Source organism: Simochromis diagramma, unplaced genomic scaffold (assembly GCF_900408965.1).
Source record: "Simochromis diagramma unplaced genomic scaffold, fSimDia1.1 OVJJ01000602.1, whole genome shotgun sequence".
Taxonomy (NCBI): Eukaryota; Metazoa; Chordata; class Actinopteri; order Cichliformes; family Cichlidae; genus Simochromis; species Simochromis diagramma.
In genome coordinates, this window is record NW_024387040.1 from 15021716 (window position 1) to 15048562 (window position 26847).

A 26847-nucleotide genomic window follows, 5' to 3' on the forward strand; every position below is an offset into this window, starting at 1 on the left:
GGAACTTTCTATTTTGTCTGTTTTTGTGTCTTGCAAATAAAACTTGAATTCAATTTTATTATGTATTTATTTTTGGCCTACATCAGTGAGAAATGCCAAATTATACACACAAACTTATAGAAATCACCACTCTGGTTATTCATGATGATTTCAATAACATCACATAATAACATGTAACATCACATCCTGTAAGCACAGCCTGCCTTTTGTCTTTTCTCTGGAAATGAACATTTTCAGCCAATATAGGTAATACATCAACATGGCTGCCATGGCTAAGTTAGGAATATTTATAATGTAATTTCCAAAACTTCCATATGATCTGCAATTTGTAGCAGATCTACTGACTGTCACAGAGCAGCTGGAGCAGTCTCAAATGGAGGTCAGTCCACTACTGCCACCTGTGGCCAAGTGCCATAGCCTACTACTAGATTAACTCGTGACACATCTGCACCTGTTTCTATGACCATATTGAGTAGAGTCTGAGTGGCTGCACTTACACTGGTGCATTCAAATCCACCCACAAACATATTGAAAGATGCAATGTGGATTGTCAAGACTCAAACCAATCAGTAAGCAAAGACAGCAGGGATCACTTGTTTCTGTTTATTATACAGCCAGATTTACTTGTGACACACATGTGCAGCTGGCTTTATCACCTATTTTGAATTTGTTTCAAGCACAATACATTTGTAACTTTCGGTGTTTTCCGGTCTTCCAAAAGAAGAAAAAAACACCCTTCAACTACATGACATGCAATTGTGTATTTGTTTTCACCTTATCATACACTTGAAGTTTTACAAATCACCACTCCTTTTGTTTAATATCATTTCAGTCTCAGACAATCTAGTTTTTCTTACAGAGATTGAATGCACCTTCTGCGGATGGCGGTACCACACAGTGTGCGTGGACTTCCCCTGTACAGAAGGCAACTACAAATGCTGTGAATGCTAAATAAACAGAAACAAATGATCCCTGTTGTCTTTGCTTAATGATTGGTTTTAGTCTTGACAATCCTCATTGCTGGCATTGCATCTTTCAATGCCAGCAATGCCAGATATCAGTGCTCAAACCTTTTGTGTTTGTTTCCAATAAGTTGCCCACATCGGGAAACAAATGTGTTCTTTTACTTGTCAGATGAACATATGAGACACTTTGACTCTTCAGTGCAGTGTGGAGCCTAACAAAGATCTGTTTTGTGTCCCAGCTGATCAGCAGGAGGAGAAGAGTCTGACGGAGCAGCAGAGGAACATTTTCAGCTACTTGGACTCAGCTCAGCCACTACAGAGAAAACAATGAGCTCAACACAGAAGGTGACAGACAGAGCAGGGCGATATGACCAAAAATATTTATCACGATATACATTTGAAAATGTGCGATAACAATATAACTGACGATATAATTGACACTAGACAAAATACTTTACAACTCCACAACTTTATTAAAAAACCCATCAATGTATTTTCAGTTATACAAGTAGCTGTTTTTTATGTGCATTAAAGTTATATAAAAACTTAACAGTGCAAATGCAAATTGCTTGCTGACAGTTTAACCAAAAGGCATTTCCAGTGGAAATTGGCCGACATATCCTAAACATAACCATGTATAATATCCAGAAACTTAAAAAGAGGTTATACAGTCGTGGCCAAAAGTTTTGAGAATTGCATAAATATTGGAAATTGGAAAAGTTGCTGCTTGAGTTTTTATAATAGCAATTTGCATACACTCCAGAATGTCATGAAGAGTGATCAGATGAATTGCATCGTCCGTCTTTGCCATGAAAATTAACTTAATCCCAAAAACCCTTACCACTGCATTTCATTGCTGTCATCAAAGGACCTGCTGAGACCATTTCAGTAATCGTCTTCTTAACTCAGGTGAGAATGTTGACGAGCACAAGGCTGGAGATCATCATGGCTGTATCCCAATTCAGGTTCTGCAGCCTTAAAGTACGCAGCCTCAACGGTCCTCAAGGGCCGCGTACTCAAATATCGCTAAGGCAGAAAGTGCGAGGCTTGTAGGCTTGTGAAATGGGACGGTCTAGCCTCCGTCATGCTGCCCAGGTTGCCTAGCAACCATGATACTAACAGCTGGAAACGTTTCATACAGCTTTGTTTGACAGAAATGAAGGAGAACATACTTTGTTCATTTGTTTCTACATGAGCTCTGTGTGATTTAATAAGTATCTGAGGCTGAGACCACAGGACTGTAAAACATGATTGTTGGGCTTCATTTCTGTACTGAACAGTCATTTTAAGATTAGCTAGTAAATAACAATTAGCTAATGTTGTTCATGAGACTAAAGTCATCTCACTCTGGTAATGTAACTATAATATTGCCAATATTATAGTTATTATATTAATCACTTGACTCAAAGACAAGTTTCTTTGACAGTGTATATATAGATGTATCATATATAAGAGACAAATATTGTTCCTTTAATTTGTTGGCATTACTAAATTTGGCTCAATGCTTACATATCTGTGTAAAAAGCAAATGTACGAGCTGTGATAACTGTTTCTGATAGAATGAAGAGTAGACTGATATATGAAATATTCCTTTATTGGGTGAGAAAATCAGACCATGTCATAACTGCTTTAAGTCACACAGAATAGATATCAGAGCCTTAAACAGGCTGACTTCTGCTAAATGGGTCAAACTGGGCAGAAAGTATACAAACACATAACATCCTTGTAGAATATGATGTAACACTATAGATCAACGTACCTCAGAATATATAAAGCATATAAACAATTACAGCAATATGATGCAACAAACACAGCAGTGCTACTGATCCAAAATACTCAAAGCTTCATAGAACTGAAACAAACATTTATTTTAGCTCCATTCTGCTGCTGATACATACTTTAGGTTTCTGAACATTAAACTTGTTGCTGCCTTTCATAGTGTGTAACTTGAAGGCCCTGAGTACTTTCTCCCACACTGAAAACACTGGAATGATACAATTATTTGAACATTACCTAATAAGACTGATTCAGGACAGACAGTTAGTTATGTTAAACTTTCCTAGCAGTCCTTCACAAACAGGGAACAGTCTGTCTATTCTCTCCATCTGTCAGCTGTTGCTGGCTCTTCCTCCTCCTCTTCCTCACACACTGCTGAGTTTGTCCTGGTGGATCATCAGGGGTGCAAAGCCTCACAGATGATGTGCAGCAGTGGGTCCCTCAGTCTGTCCTCACTCTGGACACTTGCAGTTGTCACACATAGAAATCAAATGTGTGATAAGCTGCAGGATTCAAACACAAGTGTAACTTATAAACACATGTTCATACTTTTATTACACAATCAGAGAGAAAGAAACAGAGAGAGAGTGCAGGACAGACAGACAGGTGAAAGTCTCAGGTGTACACACTGCTACAAAACAGCACAAGAGAAGGAGGATTTAGTGTTTGTGTTATTACGAGTGCTACACAAGAAGAGTTCCCAGATGGTGCAGTGGACACATGTGTGACTCCTGTGATTAAAGCATCTTTCTTTCAGCTTAACGAGTGAACCGTCAGTTCGTTCAAACACACGTTAAAGTGCGTTTGGCTCGACACCAGCGAACAGAGGCAGCAATATAACATAGCTAACATTAACAGTGCAGTGAATCCTGCTTATGCCGTGATATTCAGGACTGCAAACCGAGCAGCATCACTGACTTTCAGCTTGTTGAGTTTGTGTATATATGACTGACTTTAATTATCCATAAAATCATCACATGCTCTGTAAGATTAAGGTCGACCAGCTGGATCCTTACCAGCTATTCTATGGCTTACTTGTAGTTATAAAGAAAGCAATTCTGTTAAACACACCACATTTATTTCTGCTCAGCTGCAGTATCCAGGTGAAATACATAATCATATTACACAGTTTTCAACAAACGGCAATTTAGTAAAACATCGGGTTAAAAGTAACTTTTTGTAAAACTGTTATATTTAGAGCAACTTTTAAGTGGAATAAATTGCCTTATAACATTAGAGAATTAGCAACTATTCAAAACTTCAAAGAACATTTAAAAGCTGATTTACAGAACTTTTAGATGTAAATATTGTAAGAGATGATTTGTTTTTGAAATTTGTGTAATGTGTCTCAATGTTATTGATATTATTATTATTATTATTGATTGCTTATGTTTTAACAATTGTGAAACCTCACTGTGGATGTAAGAGCCAAATTATCTGGATATTTTGAATCCACTTTATTGTATAATATTTTATGTGATTGTATTTGACGGAAGACGAGCTACATGGAAGCTAATGGGGTTCCTTTTGAATAAACAAATAAAAAAACATAGGATTTATTATCAGTAAATGATTATATATAAATCTATAAAAATTATAGAAATAGGAAAAAAAAAATAATATAAATTATAAAATAATATAACTGTGTGTGTGTGTGTGTGTGTGTGTGTGTGTGTGTGTGTGTGTGTGTGTGTGTGTGTGTGCAATCAGGAGGGATGGGCATTATTTAAACAGTGTTTGTACAGTCACGAATTATTTTTAACAGCAGGTTGGATGTAATGTGTTAGAACTACCAGCAGGTGGGGATAAGAGACCTTTAAGGTGTTTGGTGCCACACTCCACCTTCAGGTTTAAAACTAGTGTTAATGGAGGGAGTTTGAAGGTTGAGTTTGTTCCACGACTGCATTTCACTCACTGCCTCTGTTTGTATCTCTGTCACTGCAGGACCAACATGGAGCGAGAAGTCAGCGCTCTCAGGAGGCCGACAAACCTCACAGAAGAAAGGGAGAGAAACCATACACCTGTGACGAGTGTGGGAAGGATTTTACTGGGAAGGCTTCACTAAAACGGCATCAGGTCATCCACACTGGAGAGAGACCGTTCAGCTGTGACGAGTGTGGAAAGTCTTTTTCCTTGAAGGGTCACCTAAAAGAACACCAACTCATCCACAGTGGAGTTAAAGCGTACAGCTGTGATCAGTGTGGCAGAGCTTTTACTCACAGTAGCAGCTTACAGAATCATCTAGTTACCCACTCTGGAATTAAGGCATACAGCTGTGACGAGTGTGGGAAGGATTTTACTTTGAAGGATAAACTAAAACAGCATCAGGTCATCCACACTGGAGAGAGACCGTTCAGCTGTGACTTGTGTGAAAAGTCTTTTTCCTTGAAGGGTCACCTAAAGCAACACCAACTCATCCACAGTGGAGTTAAAGCGTACAGCTGTGATCAGTGTGGCAGAGCTTTTACTCACAGTAGCAACTTACAGAAGCATCTAGTTACCCACTCTGGAATTAAGGCATACAGCTGTGACATCTGTGGAAAAACTTTCAGCCTGATAGGGTACCGAAATAGACACCTACGCATTCACACCAGACATGATGTGTACTGCTGTGAACAGTGTGGCAAACAGTTTATAACTCACACACAGTTGAAACATCACATGTTTACCCACACTGAGGGACGACCTTATAAATGTGACCTGTGTGAGAAGACTTTTAAATCTCCACATTACCTGAGAGAACACCAACAGATCCACACCAGAAAGAGACTCTACAAGTGCAGTTACTGTGAGGTATGTGTTTATATTGTTATCTTGTCATTTTAGCCTGACTGTTTGGAACAACTCTGCTCATTAAACTGTGTTAGCATGTTAGCAATTCTACTGCATGGAAAAGCAGCTCTGAGTGATTATTCAGATTTTCATGTCAGTTATGATTTTAGTATTACTGTAGTATTATGGTGGTAGTATTGTAGTTATTGCAGCCCAGTAAACTGAGTGTGTTAACTGAAACAGTCAAATGTAATTGGACGTCTGCAGAGATGCTCTTTATTTCAGGCGATGTTCAGGATAAAAATGTTGAAGGACTGACTTACACTGTCTTTGTGTCTTTGTTTAGAAGCAGAGCGACACAGATGGATCCAGTTCTCAACCCTGTCATCACCGTGGTGGTGGGAAAGACTTTCATTGTGACCTTTGTGGAAAAACTTTCAGCCATGAAAGGAGCTTAAAAAGACATCAACGTAGACACACTGGAGACAAACTGAAATACTGCAAAGAATGTGGGAGAAGCTTCACCACACCAAGTGAATTAAAACGCCATGAACTGATTCACAGTGGGGTTAAAAAGCACCTCTGTGATCAGTGTGGGTCATCCTTCATCAGTGCAGGTCAACTTAAAAAACACAAACGAGTCCACACAGGAGAGAAACCATACAAGTGCAGACACTGTGACAAAAGCTTCTCACATTCAAGTACTTGTAACAAGCATGAACGTACACACATGGAAGGAAACTACAGCTGTGACCAGTGTGACAAGAGCTTCAGGAATCTCAGTTCATACTCCGAACACAAACGATCCCACGTTACTAATAAACTGTTTCACTGTTACCAATGTGCCCAAACATTCACCTCATTGTCTGCTCTGTGCAAACATCAGCGTGATCACTCAGGGCTGAAATCACTCCCATCACTCCCATCACAGTGAATCTGAAGAGACAGAAAGATCCTCTGGTTTCAGTGTCAGACTCAAAAAGCTTGAGATCAGGCTCCACAGAGTTCAGATAGAATCATTTAAACTTGTGTTGAACTGAACTGGTTGCTGGGCTGAACTTCTACATAATACAGATTTACATGGGATCTTATTTTCTGTCGTTTTACTGAGTCAGTTTTGTCCTTTTTTCTCTGTCCTGGTTTTGCTCGTCTGTAAATAATTGAAACTCAGTCAAATAGTTCATTGTTCTCCAGCAAAACGTTTTGGAAACTCATGTTTAACCTTTAAAACTCTGACATGTTTTAGCACACAAGGCTTCATCGGGGAGTTCACTCATGATTGGACCATGAGAATAAAGGTTTTTAGTTCTTTCAAAGAGAGTCTTGGATGTGTTTGATGTTTCTGTGTTTTTTTTCTACATATAGGAAGAAACTATTTTTCTTGCTTTGTGTAGTGTGGAAGTTTTTAATGTTTCTTTCATCTGTGATGTTCTTGAATGTGTTCACATGAAGATGGTACAAATAAACTGTCCTTTTAGCTTTAGCTCCTAATTTATTCATTATTTATGGATGTAGCACAGCAGCAGTTTCTTGATTAACACATGGAGGGCTCGGAATCTGATGGTGTCATCTCTCTAATTTGCCCACTGCGTAAAGGATATCTTTGCTCTTCATAATTCATAACTTCATAATTACACAGGGTCTAATTATGAAGTTATTAAGCTGCACATACTTTACGACCTGCTTAAGTTCGAGGTCACAGCGTCTGTAGAGCAGCTGGAACATAATGAAGTCTACAAGGTTAAAGTTTTATCTTCACTTGTTGTTCTCTCTGCTGCTTGGTTTGATGGATCTGAGAGCTTTTGTTTTTATTACTGTTATTATAATTATCATTAATATTTTACTCTTTAAAAGCTTTAAAATAGTGTTTGTGTTTTGAAAAGTTGATTTAAGAATTGAACAGAAACATCTGTCATAAAAATCGCCCAAAGGCACAGAGACAAACTCAAAGGATGCAACCTGTAACTTTCTCTTCCTTCATGTCAGCACCATCATCGATTATTTATATTAAATGCATATAGCAACAGTAACACTTTAGTTTGGATTTCATAATTTCTGTAACTGGAAAATATTATTTTGTTTAAAGACAGAAGTGACTGCGTAGTTGCAACATTAAAGTGAAATATTTAATAGTCTAATAACAGATTAAATGCTGTGTTGAAGCTGTCGTTTCAGGAGGAGAGAAGCTGCAGAGAGGCGTGTAAGACTGCAACTCTGCTTCCTGGTCCCAGCTCTGGATAGTCATATTTTAGGGGGTTTAATAAATGTGTCCATATTTCTAGAAATGAGAGCTGCTCCATCCAAAGTCAAATCAAATTCAAATCAAATTCAAATTTTATTTGTCACGTACACAGTCATACACAGTACGATATGTAGTGAAATGCTTGGACAACTGCTCGTGACCTAAAGAAAACAAAAAAAGGAAAAGGCTATGAATAAGATAGGAAATAAATATGAAAAATTAAAAAGGGTAAATTTAACTAGGAAGGAATAAAATATAAACTAGAAAGCGAAAATTTCTGAAGAAATTTTAAGTGTGCCTATGCCGCTGCCAATGAGTGTAGTTTGCCATTCATACGGCTCCAAAAAAAAAATCCAAATAAGGGTAGACAGGCCGTACTACTGCTGGCATACCACTAGAGTGAGCCAACACCACAAATGAAGTGAGTGAGCCAACACTCCACAAATTAAGTTTCACTTTCGTTTCAAGTTAAGTTTCACTTTCCGTCCCATTCATTTCAATGGGAAAAAACTTGCATTAAAATATTCATATTTAAAAAACTATAGAAGTAATAAACACCAAAAGTCATAGCACACCATTCCTGATCCAGCCGCACAAAATGGTATAACATATATGAAGCTTGTGTCAAAACTGTGGGATGAGTTACGCGCGGAAATTTCAGGCTGAAAAAGGAAAATAATAATAATAATAATAACTAGAAAGCGAAAATTTCTGAAGAAATTTTAAGTGTGCCTATGCCGCTGCCAATGAGTGTAGTTTGCCATTCATACGGCTCCAAAAAAAAAAAATCCAAATAAGGGTAGACAGGCCGTACTACTGCTGGCATACCACTAGAGTGAGCCAACACCACAAATGAAGTGAGTGAGCCAACACTCCACAAATTAAGTTTCACTTTCGTTTCAAGTTAAGTTTCACTTTCCGTCCCATTCATTTCAATGGGAAAAAACTTGCATTAAAATATTCATATTTAAAAAAACTATAGAAGTAATAAACACCAAAAGTCATAGCACACCATTCCTGATCCAGCCGCACAAAATGATATAACATATATGAAGCTTGTGTCAAAACTGTGGGATGAGTTACGCGCGAAAATTTCAGGCTGAAAAAGGAAAATAATAATAAGAATAACTAGAAACCGAAAATTCCAGAAGAAATTTTAAGTGTGCCTATGCTACTGCCAATGAGTGTAGTTTGCCTTTAATGTCGTGCAATTAGTGCAGGTTGCCATTTATAATACTAGGGGGAGCAATATGCAACATGAGCATAGTTTGCTATTTATACCACAAGAGGGAGGGAAATTGAATACAGCTGATTTTCAAGTTAAAGAAAAGTAAGCTGTATTGTGATCTCTGCTATATGCAGTGCAGCATACAGAGATGAGAGAAAGATGCTCCAGTTACACCATTACAAAAGAAGTTAATAGATATAAAAGAAATTATGTTTAAGTCTGAGGTGTTCAAGAGAAGTTACAATTTAGATTTTACAGTTTTGAGTCGTTTAAAGTGAACAGTTTAACAGATTGTAAACCAAAGTAAGTTTTCTTAGTAGAAAAAAAAAGTCCATTAAGCGGTATTCAATTTGTATTTCAAAGGTATTTTAATGTGAAAAGGGAAAATTATGCAAATTATGAAATTTCCCCTTGTGGGACTAATAAAGGTATCTTATCTTATTCAAACTATATTTTGTACAAATACCATTTACAATAATGTATTCCATTTAAACATGATATTTAGATTGTGGTAAACAGCAAAGCAATATAAAAAGGAAAAAGGAAACCATTCAAGTAACTTTATATTATGAACCAAAGAGTAAGGCAAAAGTATAAATGAAAAGCATACAAGCATTAATGTATATAGATAAACCCAACAATCATATGACCCCCTATGAGCAAGCACTTTGGCGACAGTGGGAAGGAAAAACTCCCTTTTGACAGGAAGAAACCTCCGGCAGAACCAGGCTCAGGGAGGGGCAGCCATCTGCCGCGACCGGTTGGGGTGAGATGTAAACAAATCAAAAACTGTCCACAGAGCTACAGGGGGCACACTGGGATCGCAACAGCAGCCATAGAGGGAGACAGATTAGGATGTTCTTTCCAGTACTGAAGTGGGTCGCTTTTCTTATGTGTGCGTTTTTCTCTGAGAGGTAGGTCTCCACTTTAGTTTCTTCTCATGAGGCATTCACGGATACTTCTGGATAAGGGTCATTTGGAAGCAAGAGGTTGGCTGACTTTGCAAAAACAGCTAGAAAACAGATAAAAGCAAAACACAATTTAAAACAAAACAAGAGACATCACAAAGCGCAGGTCTTCAGTTAGCGAACTGGCAAGTCATGATGTTCTAATAAATAATTGCAAAAACAAATGTAACTTTAGAACTAAATAACCCAAAACTAAATTAAAAAGGAAGTAAAAAGGAGAAATTTGTTTAATACTGGTGTCTTTTGATTAAGTAAGTTGCCATGTGAGGTAAAACCACATGTGGCTGTAATTTGGTGGCCTGTATATAGTTCCAATCAAAGCGTATAGTTGGCTTAAATGGGTTTAATACTGGTGTCTTTTGATCACTTGACTGTATATAAACCTGTTGAACAAAAGATGCATTTTAATTTCACTATACCTGCCCATCCTTGTAGCTGGTTTCTAGAAGAGTGGCACAGTTTCAACATCAGTGTAGGGCTTCTCCACTGCCTTCACTGGACAGAACACATCTGAGGAGTTATGAATGAATGGATGACTTAATGAATGGATGAGATTATAGTTTGTTTTAAACACTATCAATATCAAATGTTACAATATAAAGAAAGAAACAAAAAAAAAAATACAAATGACCTGTTATGGCAGGGATCCCATCAGGTGCAGTTGCAGTCTTTCTGTTCACGTTTCTGGTCAGCTCTTCAATGGATGACAGCACATCAGCAGTCTTATCTATGAGCTCCCACTGGTGAGCTGTCAGTGTTGCTGGTAGAGTGTGCTCAGAAAAACTCCCTTTTGACAGGAAGAAATTTCCGGCAGAACCAGGCTCAGGGAGGTGCAGCCATCTGCCGCGACCGGTTGGGGTGAGATGTAATCAAATCAAAAACTGTCCACAGAGCTACAGGGGGCACACTGGGATCGCAACAGCAGCCATAGAGGGAGACAGATTAGGATGTTCTTTCCAGTACTGAAGTGGGTCGCTTTTCTTATGTGTGCGTTTTTCTGAGAGGTAGGTCTCCACTTTAGTTTCTGCTGATGAGGCACTCACGGATACTTCTGGATAAGGGTCATTTGGAAGCAAGAGGTTGGCTGACTTTGCGAAAACAGCTAGAAACAGATAAAAGCAAAACACAATTTAAAACAATAAAACGAGACATCACAAAGTGCAGGTCTTCAGTTAGCGAACTGGCAAGTCATGAAGTTCTAATAAATAATTGCAAAAACAAATGTAACTTTAGAACTAAATTACCCAAAACTAAATTAAAAAGTAAAAAAACAAATTGGCTTAATACTGGTGTCTTTTGATCAATTGACTGTATGTAAACCTGTTGAACAAAAGGTGCATTTTAATTTCACTATACCTGCCCATCCTTGTAGCTGGTTTCTAGAAGAGTGGCACAGTTTCAACATCAGTGTAGGGCTTCTCCACTGCCTTCACTGGACAGAACACATCTGAGGAGTTATGAATGAATGGATGACTTAATGAATGGATGAGATTATAGTTTGTTTCAAACACTATCAATATCAAATGTTACAATTTAAAGAAAGAAACAAAAATACAATTACCTGTTATGGCAGGGATCCCATCAGGTGCAGTTGCAGTTTTTCTGTTCACGTTTCTGGTCAGCTCTTCAATGGATGACAGCACATCAGCAGTCTTATCTATGAGCTCCCACTGGTGAGCTGTCAGTGTTGCTGGTAGAGCGTGCTCAGTCGCAAAGACATGAAGATCACGTTTTGGTTGCAGTAGGCTTCGCACCACGTAGAGGCTGGTGTTCTGTTGTGTCTGCGTATAAGAGAACATGATTGACTTTATTTTTCAACAAATTCGGTTCAGAGTGTATAGGAATTAATAAAGTAGAAGTACATTAAAGAATGTTACAAGAGGACTCACCTGTACTTCTTGTTGTAGATGCTGATATCCATATTTAGGTCCATCTGTATGACTTCTAGCCGAGAGTAGGCCAATAGGGAGTGACACTTGGCAAGTCCATATCCCTCATACCCTTGCAGTCATTTTGTGTTAGTGAATAACACAATAAATGGGGTTATGATAACTGTGATATGTATTCAGAACACCTGATTGGAGGCAGGCGTATGGCTGTGATATGTAAATGTGATCAATCAATGTGTGTTTTTCGGTAGTTGCAGCAGTAATCAGTTGTGCATATCCTCTTGACTGCAACAGTTCTTGGATGGGTTTTTTTCCTCTGCTCATAAGGTCCTCATTGAAGTCTCCACAAACAATAATTGGTTGGTGATTCATCATTTCCAACGAGTCCAAAAGACATTGCATTTGTGGTAAAAACCTCACATGGCTGTAATTTGGTGGCCTGTATACAGTTGCTATCAAAGCTGTAACTGGCGATTCAACCTTGACAACAACAAATTCAAGGTCAGTCACATTTTGCAGGTATTTTCGGGACTCTGCTGTAAGAATTGTGTTGTAGTAAATTGCAACTCCACCGCCATTTACCTTTGCCATGTCTGTATGATTTGTGTAAGAGACGTGTCTGTTGCGTGTGGCCATGTTGTATTGTTCCAGCTGGAAGCGGGGAGAAACCGATGATCCAGACAAGTGTGTTTCTGTTATACATAAAACATCAGCAAGGCTGAGTTCATGGTGGCATCTCATGTCCTCCATGTGAGTTGGGAGACCTTGTGCATTATGATGGATAATTGTCAACGTGGGGACTGTGGGATCTACTGATTTTAAGAATTGCAACAGTGGTCTTGCATTCTCAAATGATGCATGTCTCATATTTTTGAGTGCATCTGTGATGGCAGGATCAGCATAGATTTTCTTTTCATCAAAGTCTGTGATGTACAGTCCTTTAAGTGAGGTTGTGCGGCTGAGTGCAACATAGGCCATTCCAGGTTCAAAAACACGCTTCAAGCATACTACTGCTGATTCCATTGTCATGCCTTGTACTTTGTGAGCTGTACATGCAAAGGCCAACTTCATTGGAAATTGCCTGCGAACCACTCCTTTTTTACTTGTGCATTCTTCACATTTCTCAATATACACAAGATTGTCTGAGGATCCTTGTATTTTTCTGCGAAATTTTTGCCCAGAATTTTCATTGTCCAGCGTGAGTCCAATGAGATTCACAGTTTTTGGTCCATCCTGTGTGGCTGTCACAATGTTCGTGATTGTTCCAAATGTCCCATTAACAAGCCCATCTTCAACATCCAAATTTCTGATAATCATAACACGCACTCCAGGTGCAGCTTGTATGTTATCAGGTAAATCTCCTTTGTTGCCTTTCATCATTTCTGCCAGGAGGACCATCTCACCCGTTCGTGGGTCTTTTCTGTAGTCTTCTGCCTGAATATTTATGATATCAGAATGAAGAGCAGTTACAGTTGCTGAATTGTGTTTGTCGACCTCTTTGTTTGTAGCATAAATGTGTAATACATTAGATGGACAGTCTTTTATGTCATGGATAGCCTGTGTGAGCAAGGCTTTGTCATCGGCTTCAAGAGAATCTGTTTTTTGCTTCACTCTTATCCTGTTCAGAACTTCAGCAAAAGAATGATCATCTTTCTGTCGCATGATTTCTGTCAGGTTGACCATGTGGAAATAGTCTTTCCAGAGATCAAGGACATTGTCCTCGTACACACAGAGTGGTTTGGCTTTTCCAAGGGGTGGCAGCTGGTAAAAGTCTCCTACTGCAAGGATAGACATCCCACCAAAAGGTTTCTTGTTTCCTTTGATCTGCTGAAGTCTCCAGTGGATGTAGGCAAAAAGGTCTTTAGAAACCATAGATATCTCATCAATGATCAGAATCTCTGCATTTGAAAGTGAAGCTCTCACTTCATCCAGTGCATTCCCCAGTCCCTGATAAGGCGGTTTTAAAGATCTTGGCAGCTTTAGCAGAGAGTGCAGTGTTTTCCCAGATATGTTAAAAGCTGCAGTGCCAGTAAATGCAGTCAGCAGTACTGCAGGGTAGGACATGTCTGCTTGGTCTCGGAATCTGGGGAGTTGGTGCAAAATCTTTGTTGCCTCCTCATATATGCACTTGATAACATGTGATTTTCCACAGCCAGCTCCTCCAGAGACAAAATAAAAGAACTGCTCAGGACAGTGACCCCACACAAGTTTGAAACACCACTCACGCACTGCGTAGAATATGGATGCTTGGGTTTCATTCAGACTTTGGTACATTTTTCTGACAAAGTCTGGGCTCAGCTTTGGTGCTATGATTGCTGGCATGGTTCCACTGCTGCTACCACTGACTTGGTAGTCAGGAACAATGTCCATTTCATTTTCGTCAGTGTCATGTCTGGATTGTCGTTGGGCCACACACTCTAAACGATCTACTTCAACCTCAGGTGCAAAGGTGTTCCATGCATTGATAAGTGGGCCTTGTTGTTCAATCTGTTCCAGTGCCCTTTCCATTGTTTTGCCATGGCCTTCATAACGCTTTTTGTTAAAGGTAACAATTGGCCGTACTGCAAAACCATGTTTTCGTCCACTTTTGTAGAACTGCTCGGATGTGGGGTATTCTGTGTTTTTAAGGTCATCATTTGATCGATGTGGATAATAAAGTTTTAGTAGTCTGCTATAAAACTTCTCTGGTTGTTTCTTTTCTGAGAACCGAGGATATCTGATTATTGCAGGTTTCCCTCTTGTTCTTTTTTGAATATAACCCATGTTATTCAAAAGAGGGATGGCATTTTTGGACTCTGTTTGACGGCCGTAGAGAATCCTGTACTCTGAAGCAAATTCACCCAAACACATTCTTTCAAAGTCAGGTGTTCTGGGTCTGTTTGCATATTTTTCTGGCAATCCGGACATCCACACATTTTCATCATCTGGTGCCATGCTCTGCAACCTGCTCATCGGGAGACTCATTTTCAGGGCATCATCATCAGTCTGTATGAAGACCACACTGCGTGAACACTTTTTTAGTGGCAGGCTGCATGTCCTTGCCACGGATTCTTGGGCACTGACTTCTCTGTGTTTAGCATATGCCTGCATTATCTGTTTCATTTCATCTCTTTCATTGACATTGGACTTTTTTACTTCCTGGATGACGCCATTAAGAAATTGTGTCATCTCAAATTCAGGTTTAGAGACATAAGACATCATGTACATCAGGCAGCTGTAGTCATCAATGACATATTGGATGTCCATGTTGGCATTCCAGGCCCTCAGCAGATCTGCATTGTATGCATTCACCCAGCAGTCATTAGGTTCACGTTGTAAGAGGATGACATGACCATTGCTTAAATTGAAGACACAATCCAAGTATTGTTCATAAGTTAATTTGCATTTGTGAAGCAGCTCAGACAAGTCTTCAAACGAGGAATTTGGGTCGCAGAGCAAATCTCTCAATGGCTGGAGTTTTTCTTTGGCCTCTTTCATTTTTTTTGCGAGAGCCATTCGTCTGTTCTTTTGCTTTTCATTTGTGCCTTTCTCCTTACTTGTGCTATGCTGCTTATCATTGTGATCATCATCATCATCATCTGGGCTTGGGAAAGTAATCATTGTTTGGTCTACGGGTAGTTTGGGGAATCCAAACCTACATGACACATTACCTTTTTTACAGGATCTGGAGTGATTTCTGCTGTGGACTTGAACCTCAGACACAATTTTGTGAAGTTCAGGATCGGCGTTTTGGTCAGGCATCTTACATGTTATGTACTTGTCAATAAATTTGTACACGTGGTCTTCAAGGTCGCTTCCAAATTCAGGTGCATCTTTGACCCAAACCAGTAAATGGATATGAGGGCTACCTCTGGCCTGAAACTCCACTCGATAAAAGTAATCTTCTACTTCACCGATGGGCTGTGCTGGGGACAGGATCAGTGTTGTCATTAGTGCATCAACTCTTTTTTCAAACAATCGCATCACAGTGACAGGGTTGCTTCGGAGAATTTCACACTTTGTGTTCCAGTCAAGTTGTGAAAAATCCACCTGTTCACCTTGTTGAGTTTTTATGACCTCAACAACCTCAGGCCATCTCATTTCAGCAGCTGAAAATGTCAGGAAAAAAGTTGGCTTTCCTAACTGTCTGACCATAGCATGTAGGTCTTTCAGTGCCTTCTCCCAATAGGCTGGAGTACCTCTCAGAGGTTTCATGAAGCGTGTTGCGTCTTTGTTATTTATCAGTTTCTCCACTTCGTCTTTATTTTGAAGCATTCTGTTAGAAATTTTACGCCCATCCTTGGTGATTGCCTTTCCTTTGCGCAATTGGATGGACATGCTGTTTGTAGCCATGTGTGTTTCTGTTACAAACTGTGCAAAGAATAGGTAGCTTTGGTCAGTTGCAAACCGTGTGTCTGCAGAGAACAGCCGTGTATTAAAATACATGCTTGGGGAAAGTTTAACTTGTCTGGCTTCATCTAATGTGTTCTGTCCAGTTGGGAACTGCACAGGAAAGGCCATGGCTTCAAGTTTAGGAACAGAGAAGAAGCCAACAGGTCTATTTCCTTGCGCGGGTGCAATGCTAAATATTCCTTCACCATATGATAAAATGTCCTGTGCTATATCTGGTGGTTGCATACAGGTGTCTAGAACAAGACCAGGTCGAAGTTCTTCCTTTTCTTTCTCCATATCTTGTAAGGGGTCTTCATTTGACTGTTCAGGCTCCATTAGTTGGTTTACATCATGACATGGCTCAAGCAGTCCAGCTGTTGTATCCTCAGTGGTTCTTCTTTCTGGTACAATTTGCTGGTCGAAGTTTCTAGGCAGTGCATCTTGAATATCTGCATCAGCAGTGTCATGTTCCGTCTCGATTATCTGATTACTTGTGGGATCAGCAAAAGTAGCTTCATCATCAATAGATACATCTTTGTATTCTGAATGCATCTCTTTTAGCTTTGATAATCCCGCTAACACGTTCTTCATGTTTACAGTGTAGAAGTGTTGGTAACCTTTGAATCTAATGTGTCTCTTCAGTTGTACCTGCAGGAGCTGGGCTTCACTGTTAGGTCTGGGAAGACAGTTTACTGTGGTTTCCACATCCGATGGTACACAAACAACAGCCCCATGTACGGCTCTTTGCTGTCCTTTTGGTAATGCAATTATTTTTGCAAACGGGAGAATTTTAGCAGTCAGTTGTCGTTCTAGTACATTTAATCGACTCAGTTCAATTGGAATGGTTGCTAGTGCTAAATTGTTTGCTACTGCGACAGATGGCATCTTGCCTCTTTGTAGGTGGTTGTCACAGTTGTAGCAAATCCACTCTTCCATTCTTTGTTTTGGGAAAGTACAATTAGCTGAGCATTCCCTGTCACAAACATGGACAAATTTTCCTGTCAAGCAAGTGGCAACAATGTTACTATTAGTAACATACTTTGATCTTTTGCAGTGTTTAACTTGATTAGGAAACAGAGTTCTGTGGCACACTGTACAGACATGGGTGGGTCCTAACTGAATGGCTTCACGGAAAGCTAATGTGGCTGCTTGCATCACACTGTTCACTACAAGCTGGGGCTGTGCTTCAGACTGTGGACCCTGCTGGAACTGTGTTACTAGTCGTCTGTATTTCTTCTTTATTCTCTGTGCACACAACTTTTTATAAATGGCAAAAGATGCAATGGTAGCCATTTTGTGTCTCTGGTACTGGGCACAGCGCTGTATATGGTGCAGTCTGAATTGTGAGTCATTGTGATACCTGGCATAAAGTGATTTTTTCTGTTTGTGCCTGTAGTTTGGATCAGATGCATATTTTGTTCTTATGTATGCACTCTTCCTTTCTCTGACATGATCCTCTCTGTATTTCTGGCCCATGTATTTTTTCATTCTGCTTCGAAAGTCAGTATCCGTGTTGTACCTTTGGACCAGATATTGCTTCTGTCTGGTTCGAAAGTCAGTATCCGTGTTGTACCTTTGGACCAGATATTGCTTCTGTCTGGTTTGAAAGTCAGTATCCGTGTTGTACCTTTGGACCAGATATTGCTTCTGTCTGGTTTGAAAGTCAGTATCCGTGTTGTACCTTTGGACCAGATATTGCTTCTGTCTGGTTTGAAAGTCAGTATCCGTGTTGTACCTTTGGACCAGATATTGCTTCTGTCTGGTTTTAAAGCTGGTATCCGTGTTGTACTTGTGAACCACATATTTTTTCTGTCTGATTTGAAAGTCGGGATCCGTAGTATATCTTCTGATAATGTAGTCTCTCATTTTTTGTTGAAAATGACGATCACTTTGGTATCTCTTCACCTTGCAGGCTTTTACTTTTTCTTGAATATGAGGATTTGCGTAATATTTTTTGGCTGATAACAGTCTTTGTTTACGGTAATGACAGTTTTCAGCATATTGAGTTTTCATAGCCCGTAATCTTTTCATTCGAAATTCACGACAGGAGGCATATCGTTCTCTGTTGTGTCTTTTTTTGTTTGTCTTCTTTGCCACTTCTTCAGTTGAAGATTTGTCTTTAGCTTTTACATACTCCCTCTGACTTGTTTGAGCTTGATGAATAGCTTTCCGACGTCGTCGTTTATTTAATTTGCTCACATTTCTTGCTGTTCGGGGGGTTTTAGCCATTTTGTCATCTGGTGAGTTTAAAGTATTGTCTAACATCGTCATGTGGGTTTTGGCTGATTCTGGTTCAGGCATTTGCGCAGTGGGATTCGTGATTTGTGGTTCATCATTTTGTGTTGATGATGTAGCTGTAGCTCCTGGTGTTGCCTGAGTTGACTGTCCAGGGGGTTCCGTGTGAGTGCTGACTGTTTTGAAAGAAACAGGCACAAACTCATATCGTGCATGCTTGCCTTGATTTTGAAAAAGGTTATGCACGTGGGTGATCAGGTCATTCACATGAGTGAAAGTGAGCATGACTGCTGTTCCATTTGGCTGACGTAAACCCGCTGCACTTCTTGAATGTGAATCAAATAATCCATACCTCCCAGATTTGTCACGGAAAACCGCAATGCACTCAGGTGAGACCATGAGCAAAGCAAAGTTCACATCTGTTGACAGACATACAAGGCGACTAGCAAGAGGCAACCACCACTCTGTTCTTTGAGGACTGTTCTCTGCTGCTGCCACATATCCATAACTTACGTCATCCATTTTCACACTGTAGACATTTATGTCAGTATGAAGTTCTTTGGGCAGGTCCTCCATGGTCAGATGATCGTGTGTATAACGCTTCTCCTGCAGAAGATTTGTTTTAATCCAACAGTAGAGTGCATCTCCCTGTTCAAGGACCTTATCAAGTATGGCTGTGTTGAACTGGTATTCCTCATTAAGGTAGGCCAGGAATGTGAGGGCATTACATGTGCACTGATGATTTTGAGAGAATTCTGGGTACCTTTCATCACTCTGACAATGAGTTGCACTGACACTCCAAAAGGGCCGAACTGTGTTGCTCTGTAGCTCCTCCGTCAGTAGGTCTTCATTTGTGTCATGGAAAGGCTGATCAAGAAATGCAAAGGTGACACATATTATTGTTAAACATTTTATGATATGTGTTTCAAGGTTGAGCAACAATAAAATACATTTAAGTGTTGCTGCAATAATGTAGAAAAATGTTGTGTTTTTATTTTTTTAAGTGTCAACGACTGAACGTAGTGTAAAGCGCTTTGGGAGCCTTGGAGACTAAGTAAAGTGCTATACAAATACAGGCCATTTACCATTTTTAATTATGTTAAAATAATTAAGCAATGTTCAGGCAAATTAATCCAAATTATATCACTCATCAATCATAGTATAGCATAATCTGAAGATAAACAGCATCAGATATGCCAGAAAGAGAAAGGCAGAAAGACAGTGACAGGAACAGTGAGAGTGAGTGAGAGAGAGCAGAGGTGGGAAGTAAAAATGACAAATATTTTAGATATCTGTAATTTGCTTGAGTGCTGTTTTTTTTTTTAATGACCTTTAACAAAGGTCATATCTGTACCTTCTGCTCCTCATATTTTCAAAGCAGTTAATTTCTTTCAGTATAACACATTATTTTAGGTTGCTGCGGGCCTTCAAACATCAACTAAATTGCAGCCTAAATACAAATATATGAAAGGAAATCCTGTTTATGTATTATTCGTAAGAGGATCTCAGATGCTCTTAAATTAGATGTAATTCGTTCACTAATTTCAGATTAAACCAGATGGTTCTGTACATGTGCCATAAAAACACGTTTCATAGTTGTGTTACATTTTGTAAAGAAATTACACAAAATTCAGTTACAGGTTAAATGTGATTGAAACAGAATACACTGACATCCATCTTGATAAAAGATGAGTGTCACAAAGCCATGTTTGTATTTATTTGCACTGCTTTTCACTGTGGATGTCAATTTATGTGAAGCTTAAAGTATTAAATGGTATAAACGTTTTTTTCTGAACAATATATACATATATAGAAATAGCTAAATAGACAGAAATAGTTGTTGAGATGTCTGCATTTTAGGAATCTGAAGAAAGAAATTTACAAATGTACATGTTTAGTCTAACATTTTAATATATTTAGTACGAGTTAGCAAGCATACTTAAGGTGAAAGACTAAATATCAACCCCGGTGATTATACAGCAAAGATCACATGTATACTAATTTGTTATAGACATTTGTGGACATACCTTTGTAAGTGGAGAATTTGATGCCGTGTGGAAATCATCAGTTGCCCAGACTCGTTTTGCTGGTGGACGAGTGTCTGAAATCTGATAATGGGTTACATACAGTTAATCAAAATTATAAAAACCTACTAACAGAGTTGAAACGGAGTGTAACACTGGATACTTTAAAGAAAACATGAAACAGTAGTGATTACTAAACTTACAATAAAAAATAAAAAAGCAATAAAAAAAATCCCAGCTGTTTGCATAACTACTAAGAGATTTGAAAGTGAGTGTAACTTTAGAAACTTTAACGAAAATATGGAACAGTAGTGGTTACGTAACTAACAAAGGGGATACAACAAAATTCTTGCTTGCATAATACTAACATGTAACCATATGTCTTTAACATTTAATGGTAATGTAACTGTCCACTATAAATCCTTAATGGAGGAAGACGTTTTTTTAAATTTACCTTGCTGCCTGGAGGACATAAGGAGGTGGGTCTATTCTCCGTTACCAAGGACAACCTGGCTGGTGCTGTCTGCTAACCCAGGAAAAACAGTATATAATGTTAAGACATTAAGTGACCTGACACATTAATTTCACTCTAAAATGCAATGCATGGCATGAACTGGTATGCCAGTTGGGTAACAGATCGTTTTTCTAGTGGATGTGTGTCTGAAATCTGATGAGAGGTTATGTACAGTTAGTCAAAATTATAAAACCTACTAACAGATTTGAAACAGAATGGAATATTTGATACTGAACAGTAGTGGTTACTAAACTTACAAAGCAATAAAAAAAAAATCCCTGCTGTTTGCATAATGCTGAGATGTAACCATGAATATGTCTATAACATGTAATTGTCTGTTGTAAATTCTTAATAGAGGAATATTTTTTGATATTTACCTTGATACCTGGGGAACATAAGGAGGTGGGTCTATCCTGTGTTTCCAAGGATAACCTTGATGGTGCTATCTGCTAACCCGGGAAAAAGGGTATAGAAGACATTAAGTGACCTGACACATTCATTTCATTTAAATGCTCTGCATATCATGCACTGTTATGCCAGTTGTGTGACATTATAACAAACAATCCTAAACTGTATGGGTAGGTGTTCTTAACTGTCTCAAACGTGTTTCGAAAACTGTTCAACTGTCTGTGATCACTACCATATCTTCATTACCTGGTCAGATGGAAAACTACTGACTGCCTCATCTTGGTTGTGGCCAGTGAGCATTGGGACAGCAGGATCGACCAGGTCAAGTGGTTTCCAGCGCTTCTTTTGTGCCTGGGATCTTTTATTTTTTCTCGGCATCTGGTAGAATGTCAGCAGAAAAACAGAATATTAATTGTTGGCATTTCAAGCATGTGATCAGACCCAGCTTTCATTTTAAGTCAAGCATAATAACCAGGTAGCTGCATCGGTAGCCAAAAGACTTTACAATGCAGTAAATCGACAAACAGTAAATGAATCAAAAATTCTGATGTATACCAGCAATTTTTTTATTTTAACCCTCTGATACACAAGATGACTACAAGAACCAAATAATAAATAAATAAATAAAATAAAAAAAATCTCTCTTTTCTTTAAATAGACATATTGATAGTGTCACTACCCGGTCTTAAGGCTTTGTTAAGTAAAGGTCCATAACAGTTTGTATATTGTAATTGGGAAAGTGATTACCTTGAAAGTTGGGAGGCAGATTTGTTGACCACGACAATTACTCCGTTTTGGTGTACAGCAATTGGGAAAGTAATTACCTTGCAAAGCTGGGAGGCAGTGTTGTTGCTGGGGCGCTGGTAGAATGCCAGCAGCAAGCAAACCCAGATGTTCACAGCTCCTACTTAACACCTTAAACTTTCCAAACAAATCTTACAAGAACATTTGGCAAAGTGATTGGCTTGCAAACCTAGGAGACAGTCTTGTTGCCCACAACAGTTTTGTTATAGAGTAACTTGGAATATTGGGTACCTTGCAAGGCTGACAGGCAGTCTCGTTGCTGGGAGGCGGTCTTGTTGCTGGGGCTCTGGCAAAATGCCAGCAGCAAGCAGACCCAGATGGTCACAGCTCCTATTTAACACCTTAAACTTTGCAAACAAATCTCACAAGAACAATTAGCAAACTGATTGGCTTGTAAAGCTGAAATGTAGCCTTGTACTGTATGGTTGAAATGTCCCACTGAGAGACAAAGAGGAACTTTACTCCCTTCCAAACAGTAAAGTTCCTCTTTGTCTCTTTGTTTTAATTACAAACAACGGCTCTGGAATAAAATGGCATCCAGCGCTAAACACACCAATTTTCTAGATATCAGCTGAACACACACATAGAAAATATAAGGGGGGCACTTACCTTGGCTGAAGCAAGAGTTGAGGTGTTAAAGGCTGCTGTAGTTAACGCCTTATAAAAACAGAAAAAGAGGTGTGAAACGCGGCTACAACAAAGCTATTGTTTTGGACGCGGCGACAGTCGCCACTTAAAAGTTTTAATTACAAACGATACCTCTGGAATAAAGTGACATCCAAGTGCTAACCACACCATCATTTTGTAGATATCAGCGTCCAGACACAGAAAATCACTTTCAAAGTCATTTTCAAGCCGGAGAGGCTTACCTATGCTCAATATCCGCTAGCTAGCCACCACCGAGACAAAGGGCGTGAAATGCGATCGCCAAGATACACATACAAAAAAAAATCACTTCGCTTCTTAAAAGTTTTAATTACAAACGATACCTCTGGAATAAAGTGACATCCAAGTGCTAACCACACCATCATTTTGTAGATATCAGCGTCCAGACACAGAAAATCACTTTCAAAGTCATTTTCAAGCCGGAGAGGCTTACCTATGCTCAATATCCGCTAGCTAGCCACCACCGAGACAAAGGGCGTGAAATGCGATCGCCAAGATACACATACAAAAAAAAAAATCACTTCGCTTCTTAAAAGTTTTAATTACAAACGATACCTCTGGAATAAAGTGACATCCAAGTGCTAACCACACCATCATTTTGTAGATATCAGCGTCCAGACACAGAAAATCACTTTCAAAGTCATTTTCAAGCCGGAGAGGCTTACCTATGCTCAATATCCGCTAGCTAGCCACCACCGAGACAAAGGGCGTGAAATGCGATCGCCAAGATACACATACAAAAAAAAATCACTTCGCTTCTTAAAAGTTTTAATTACAAACGATACCTCTGGAATAAAGTGACATCCAAGTGCTAACCACACCATCATTTTGTAGATATCAGCGTCCAGACACAGAAAATCACTTTCAAAGTCATTTTCAAGCCGGAGAGGCTTACCTATGCTCAATATCCGCTAGCTAGCCACCACCGAGACAAAGGGCGTGAAATGCGATCGCCAAGATACACATACAAAAAAAAATCACTTCGCTTCTTAAAAGTTTTAATTACAAACGATACCTCTGGAATAAAGTGACATCCAAGTGCTAACCACACCATCATTTTGTAGATATCAGCGTCCAGACACAGAAAATCACTTTCAAAGTCATTTTCAAGCCGGAGAGGCTTACCTATGCTCAATATCCGCTAGCTAGCTTTAGCAGCGTGCCGAACATGACCACGACAGACAAAGAAATCGCCCAGACAGGCATAAAAAAATCACTTTCAAAGCTAAATTTCAAACAGAGGGAGAGATATGGACTTACCTTGTCAAAGCTTACGCTGTCTTACCGAACACTTCAGAAAATCACGTTCAAAGATCAATTTCAAACCGGAGGCGAAGAGACGCGTGGAAGTCACTTCTAAGGTCAAATTCAAACCCGGAGGAGGGGCGGAGAGACGCGCGCCGTTGATAGTGTCGTCATTGCGTTAATCCAAATAAGGGTAGACAGGCCGTACTACTCCCGACATACCACTAGAGTGAGCCAACACACCACAAATGAAGTTTCAACAGGATAAGTTTCATTTTTACTTCCCATTCATTTCAATGGGAAAAAACTAGCATTAAAATATTCATATTTAAAAAACTATAGAAGTAATAAACACCAAAAGTCATAGCACACCATTCCTGATCCAGCCGCACAAAATGATATAACATATATGAAGCTTGTGTCAAAACTGTGGGATGAGTTACGTGCGAAAATTTCAGGCTGAAAAAGGAAAATAATAATAATAATAATAACTAGAAAGCGAAAATTTCTGAAGAAATTTTAAGTGTGCCTATGCCGCTGCCAATGAGTGTAGTTTGCCATTCATACGGCTCCAAAAAAAAAATCCAAATAAGGGTAGACAGGCCGTACTACTGCTGGCATACCACTAGAGTGAGCCAACACCACAAATGAAGTGAGTGAGCCAACACTCCACAAATGAAGTTTCACTTTCGTTTCAAGTTAAGTTTCACTTTCCGTCCCATTCATTTCAATGGGAAAAAACTTGCATTAAAATATTCATATTTAAAAAACTATAGAAGTAATAAACACCAAAAGTCATAGCACACCATTCCTGATCCAGCCGCACAAAATGGTATAACATATATGAAGCTTGTGTCAAAACTGTGGGATGAGTTACGCGCGGAAATTTCAGGCTGAAAAAGGAAAATAATAATAATAATAATAATAATAATAATAAGAATAATAAATCCGAGCAATAGTAATAAGTGTGCCTTTTGGCATAGGCACACTTAATAAGAATAATAAATCCGAGCAATAGTAATAAGTGTGCCTTTTGGCATAGGCACACTTAATAATAATAATAAGAATAATAAATCCGAGCAATAGTAATAAGTGTGCCTTTTGGCATAGGCACACTTAATAATAATAATAAGAATAATAAATCCGAGCAATAGTAATAAGTGTGCCTTTTGGCATAGGCACACTTAATTAAGGTTAAAAATGAAATAACTGTACAACACAAATTAGAATGAAGGGTAAATTTAACTGGGAGAATAAGATAAAATATATAAATTAAAGTTGAAAATAAAATAACTGTACAACAAAATACACAATATAGAACTATATAAGAATATATGAAGAAATATAAATAAATATATACACAATAACAGCAGCATATACACAATAACAGCAGCGTGATTTAAGTAATGAAGTGAAAACAATGTCCAGAAAGTCCAGTGTGTGTGTAAGAACTGTATGTGTGGGTCAGTACTGTGTGGTGGTGTGATTGAGAGACCGTATCGCCTGCGGGAAGAAGCTCCTCCTCAGTCTCTCTGTGTTGGTCTTCAGGGAGCGGAATCGCTTTCCTGACCTCAACAGAGAGAACAGTCTGTTGTTGGGATGGCTGAGGTCCTTCACGATCTTCCTGGCCTTGGTCCAGCACCGCCTGCTGTAGATCGAGTGCAGGTCAGGGAGCTCGGAGCGGATGGTGCGCTCAGCTGACCGCACAACCCTCTGTAGAGCTCGTCTGTCCTGCATGGTGCTGTTCCCGAACCAGGTTAAGATGTTTCCCGTCAGGATGCTCTCTATGGTGCACGAGTAAAAGTTCCTGAGCACCTTGGAGGGCAGTTGGAAGTCTCTCAAGCGTCTGAGGTGGTAGAGACGCTGACGGGCCTTTTTCACCACGGTGTTGATGTGACAGGACCATGACAGGTCCTGCGTGATGTGAACTCCGAGGTATTTGAAGCTGTCCACTCTCTCCACTGGGCACTCGTTGATGACAGGAGTCTGGTAGTTCCTCTCCTGCTTAGTGCTGAAGTCCACTATCAGCTCCTTTGTCTTACTGACGTTTAGAAGGAGGTTGTTCCTCTGGCACCAGTTCTCCAGATTCCTAATCTCCTTCAGGTAGGCCGTCTCGTTGTTATCAGAGATCAGGCCCAAGTGGGATGGATGCCGTCTCTCCTAACAAGACCAGGTTTCCTCCAGAAGATTTGCCAATTATCTATGAAGCCCACATCGTTTCTTGGATACCACTCAGACAGCCAGCAACTTAAGGAGAACATGTGGCTAAACATGTCACTCCTGGGCTGTATCCCAGTTGAGGGTCTGCAGCCTTAAAGGCCGCATTTTAAGGCCGATTACATCACAGCATCGCAACGAAGGCTGTTCCAATTCAAAGGCTGCTCGAAATGCGGCCCTCAAATGTGTCCTTCATTTCCCTGAATTTTAAGGATGTGTCGGTGTAGACTTCGTGGCCCAACACATCCCAGATTGCATAGCGCGGCGGTGGATGCGGATAATTTTGCCGAAAAAAACGGTGGAAGCTGAGCGGCCAAAGAGTAAACGTTTAAAAGTAAGTACTGTTATGATGTCTCAACAGGACCTGGAAAACCTAGTCCATGCATTCATCTTTAGTAGGCTTGATTACTGTAACAGCATCTTTACAGGTCTACCTAAAAAATCAGTCGGACAACTGCAGCTCATTCAGAACTCTGCTGCTCGAGTCCTCACTAAGACTAAAAAAGTGGACCACACCAGTCCA

At 39.5% G+C, this 26847-nt stretch overlaps 1 protein-coding gene and 1 long non-coding RNA gene across 9 annotated transcripts; one reads left to right on the forward strand and one right to left on the reverse strand.

Moving 5' to 3' along the window:
* Nucleotides 1–8820: 8820 nt before the first annotated feature.
* On the forward strand, nucleotides 8821–11053 carry LOC120741290. The gene is made up of 2 exons (XR_005697591.1): nucleotides 8821–9194; nucleotides 9323–11053. It is a non-coding gene; the product is annotated as an uncharacterized LOC120741290 (long non-coding RNA).
* On the reverse strand, nucleotides 9503–22403 carry LOC120741281. Of its 8 annotated transcripts, none has more exons than XM_040044079.1 (9): nucleotides 21639–22008; nucleotides 21362–21416; nucleotides 20925–20996; nucleotides 20474–20554; nucleotides 11841–19313; nucleotides 11513–11732; nucleotides 10583–11383; nucleotides 10371–10461; nucleotides 9503–9995 (listed from the first exon to the last, which is right to left on the reverse strand). In XM_040044079.1, the coding sequence occupies exons 1-5, from the start codon at nucleotides 21668–21670 to the stop codon at nucleotides 11970–11972; spliced, it is 7584 nt and encodes a 2527-aa protein (XP_039900013.1). In that variant the 5' UTR covers nucleotides 21671–22008; the 3' UTR covers nucleotides 9503–9995; nucleotides 10371–10461; nucleotides 10583–11383; nucleotides 11513–11732; nucleotides 11841–11969. The 8 variants fall into 8 exon arrangements, with proteins under 8 accessions (XP_039900013.1, XP_039900008.1, XP_039900014.1 ...); XM_040044074.1 differs by having other exon boundaries at nucleotides 10583–11398; XM_040044078.1 differs by lacking the exon at nucleotides 9503–9995 and having other exon boundaries at nucleotides 10199–10446; nucleotides 10583–11053; nucleotides 11308–11398.
* Nucleotides 22404–26847: the final 4444 nt, after the last annotated feature.

Bases quoted from the DNA above. Each gene is read 5' to 3' on its own strand.
- LOC120741281 (XM_040044079.1), bottom strand. From the start codon at position 21,670: ATGAGGCAGTCAGTAGTTTTCCATCTGACCAG. The intron at 21,417-21,638 runs GTAATGAAGATA...AGCACCATCAAG, and splicing joins GTAGTTTTCCATCTGACCAG to GTTATCCTTGGAAACACAGG. The intron at 20,997-21,361 runs GTAAATATCAAA...TTCCTGGGTTAG, and splicing joins TATGTTCCCCAGGTATCAAG to CAGACAGCACCAGCCAGGTT.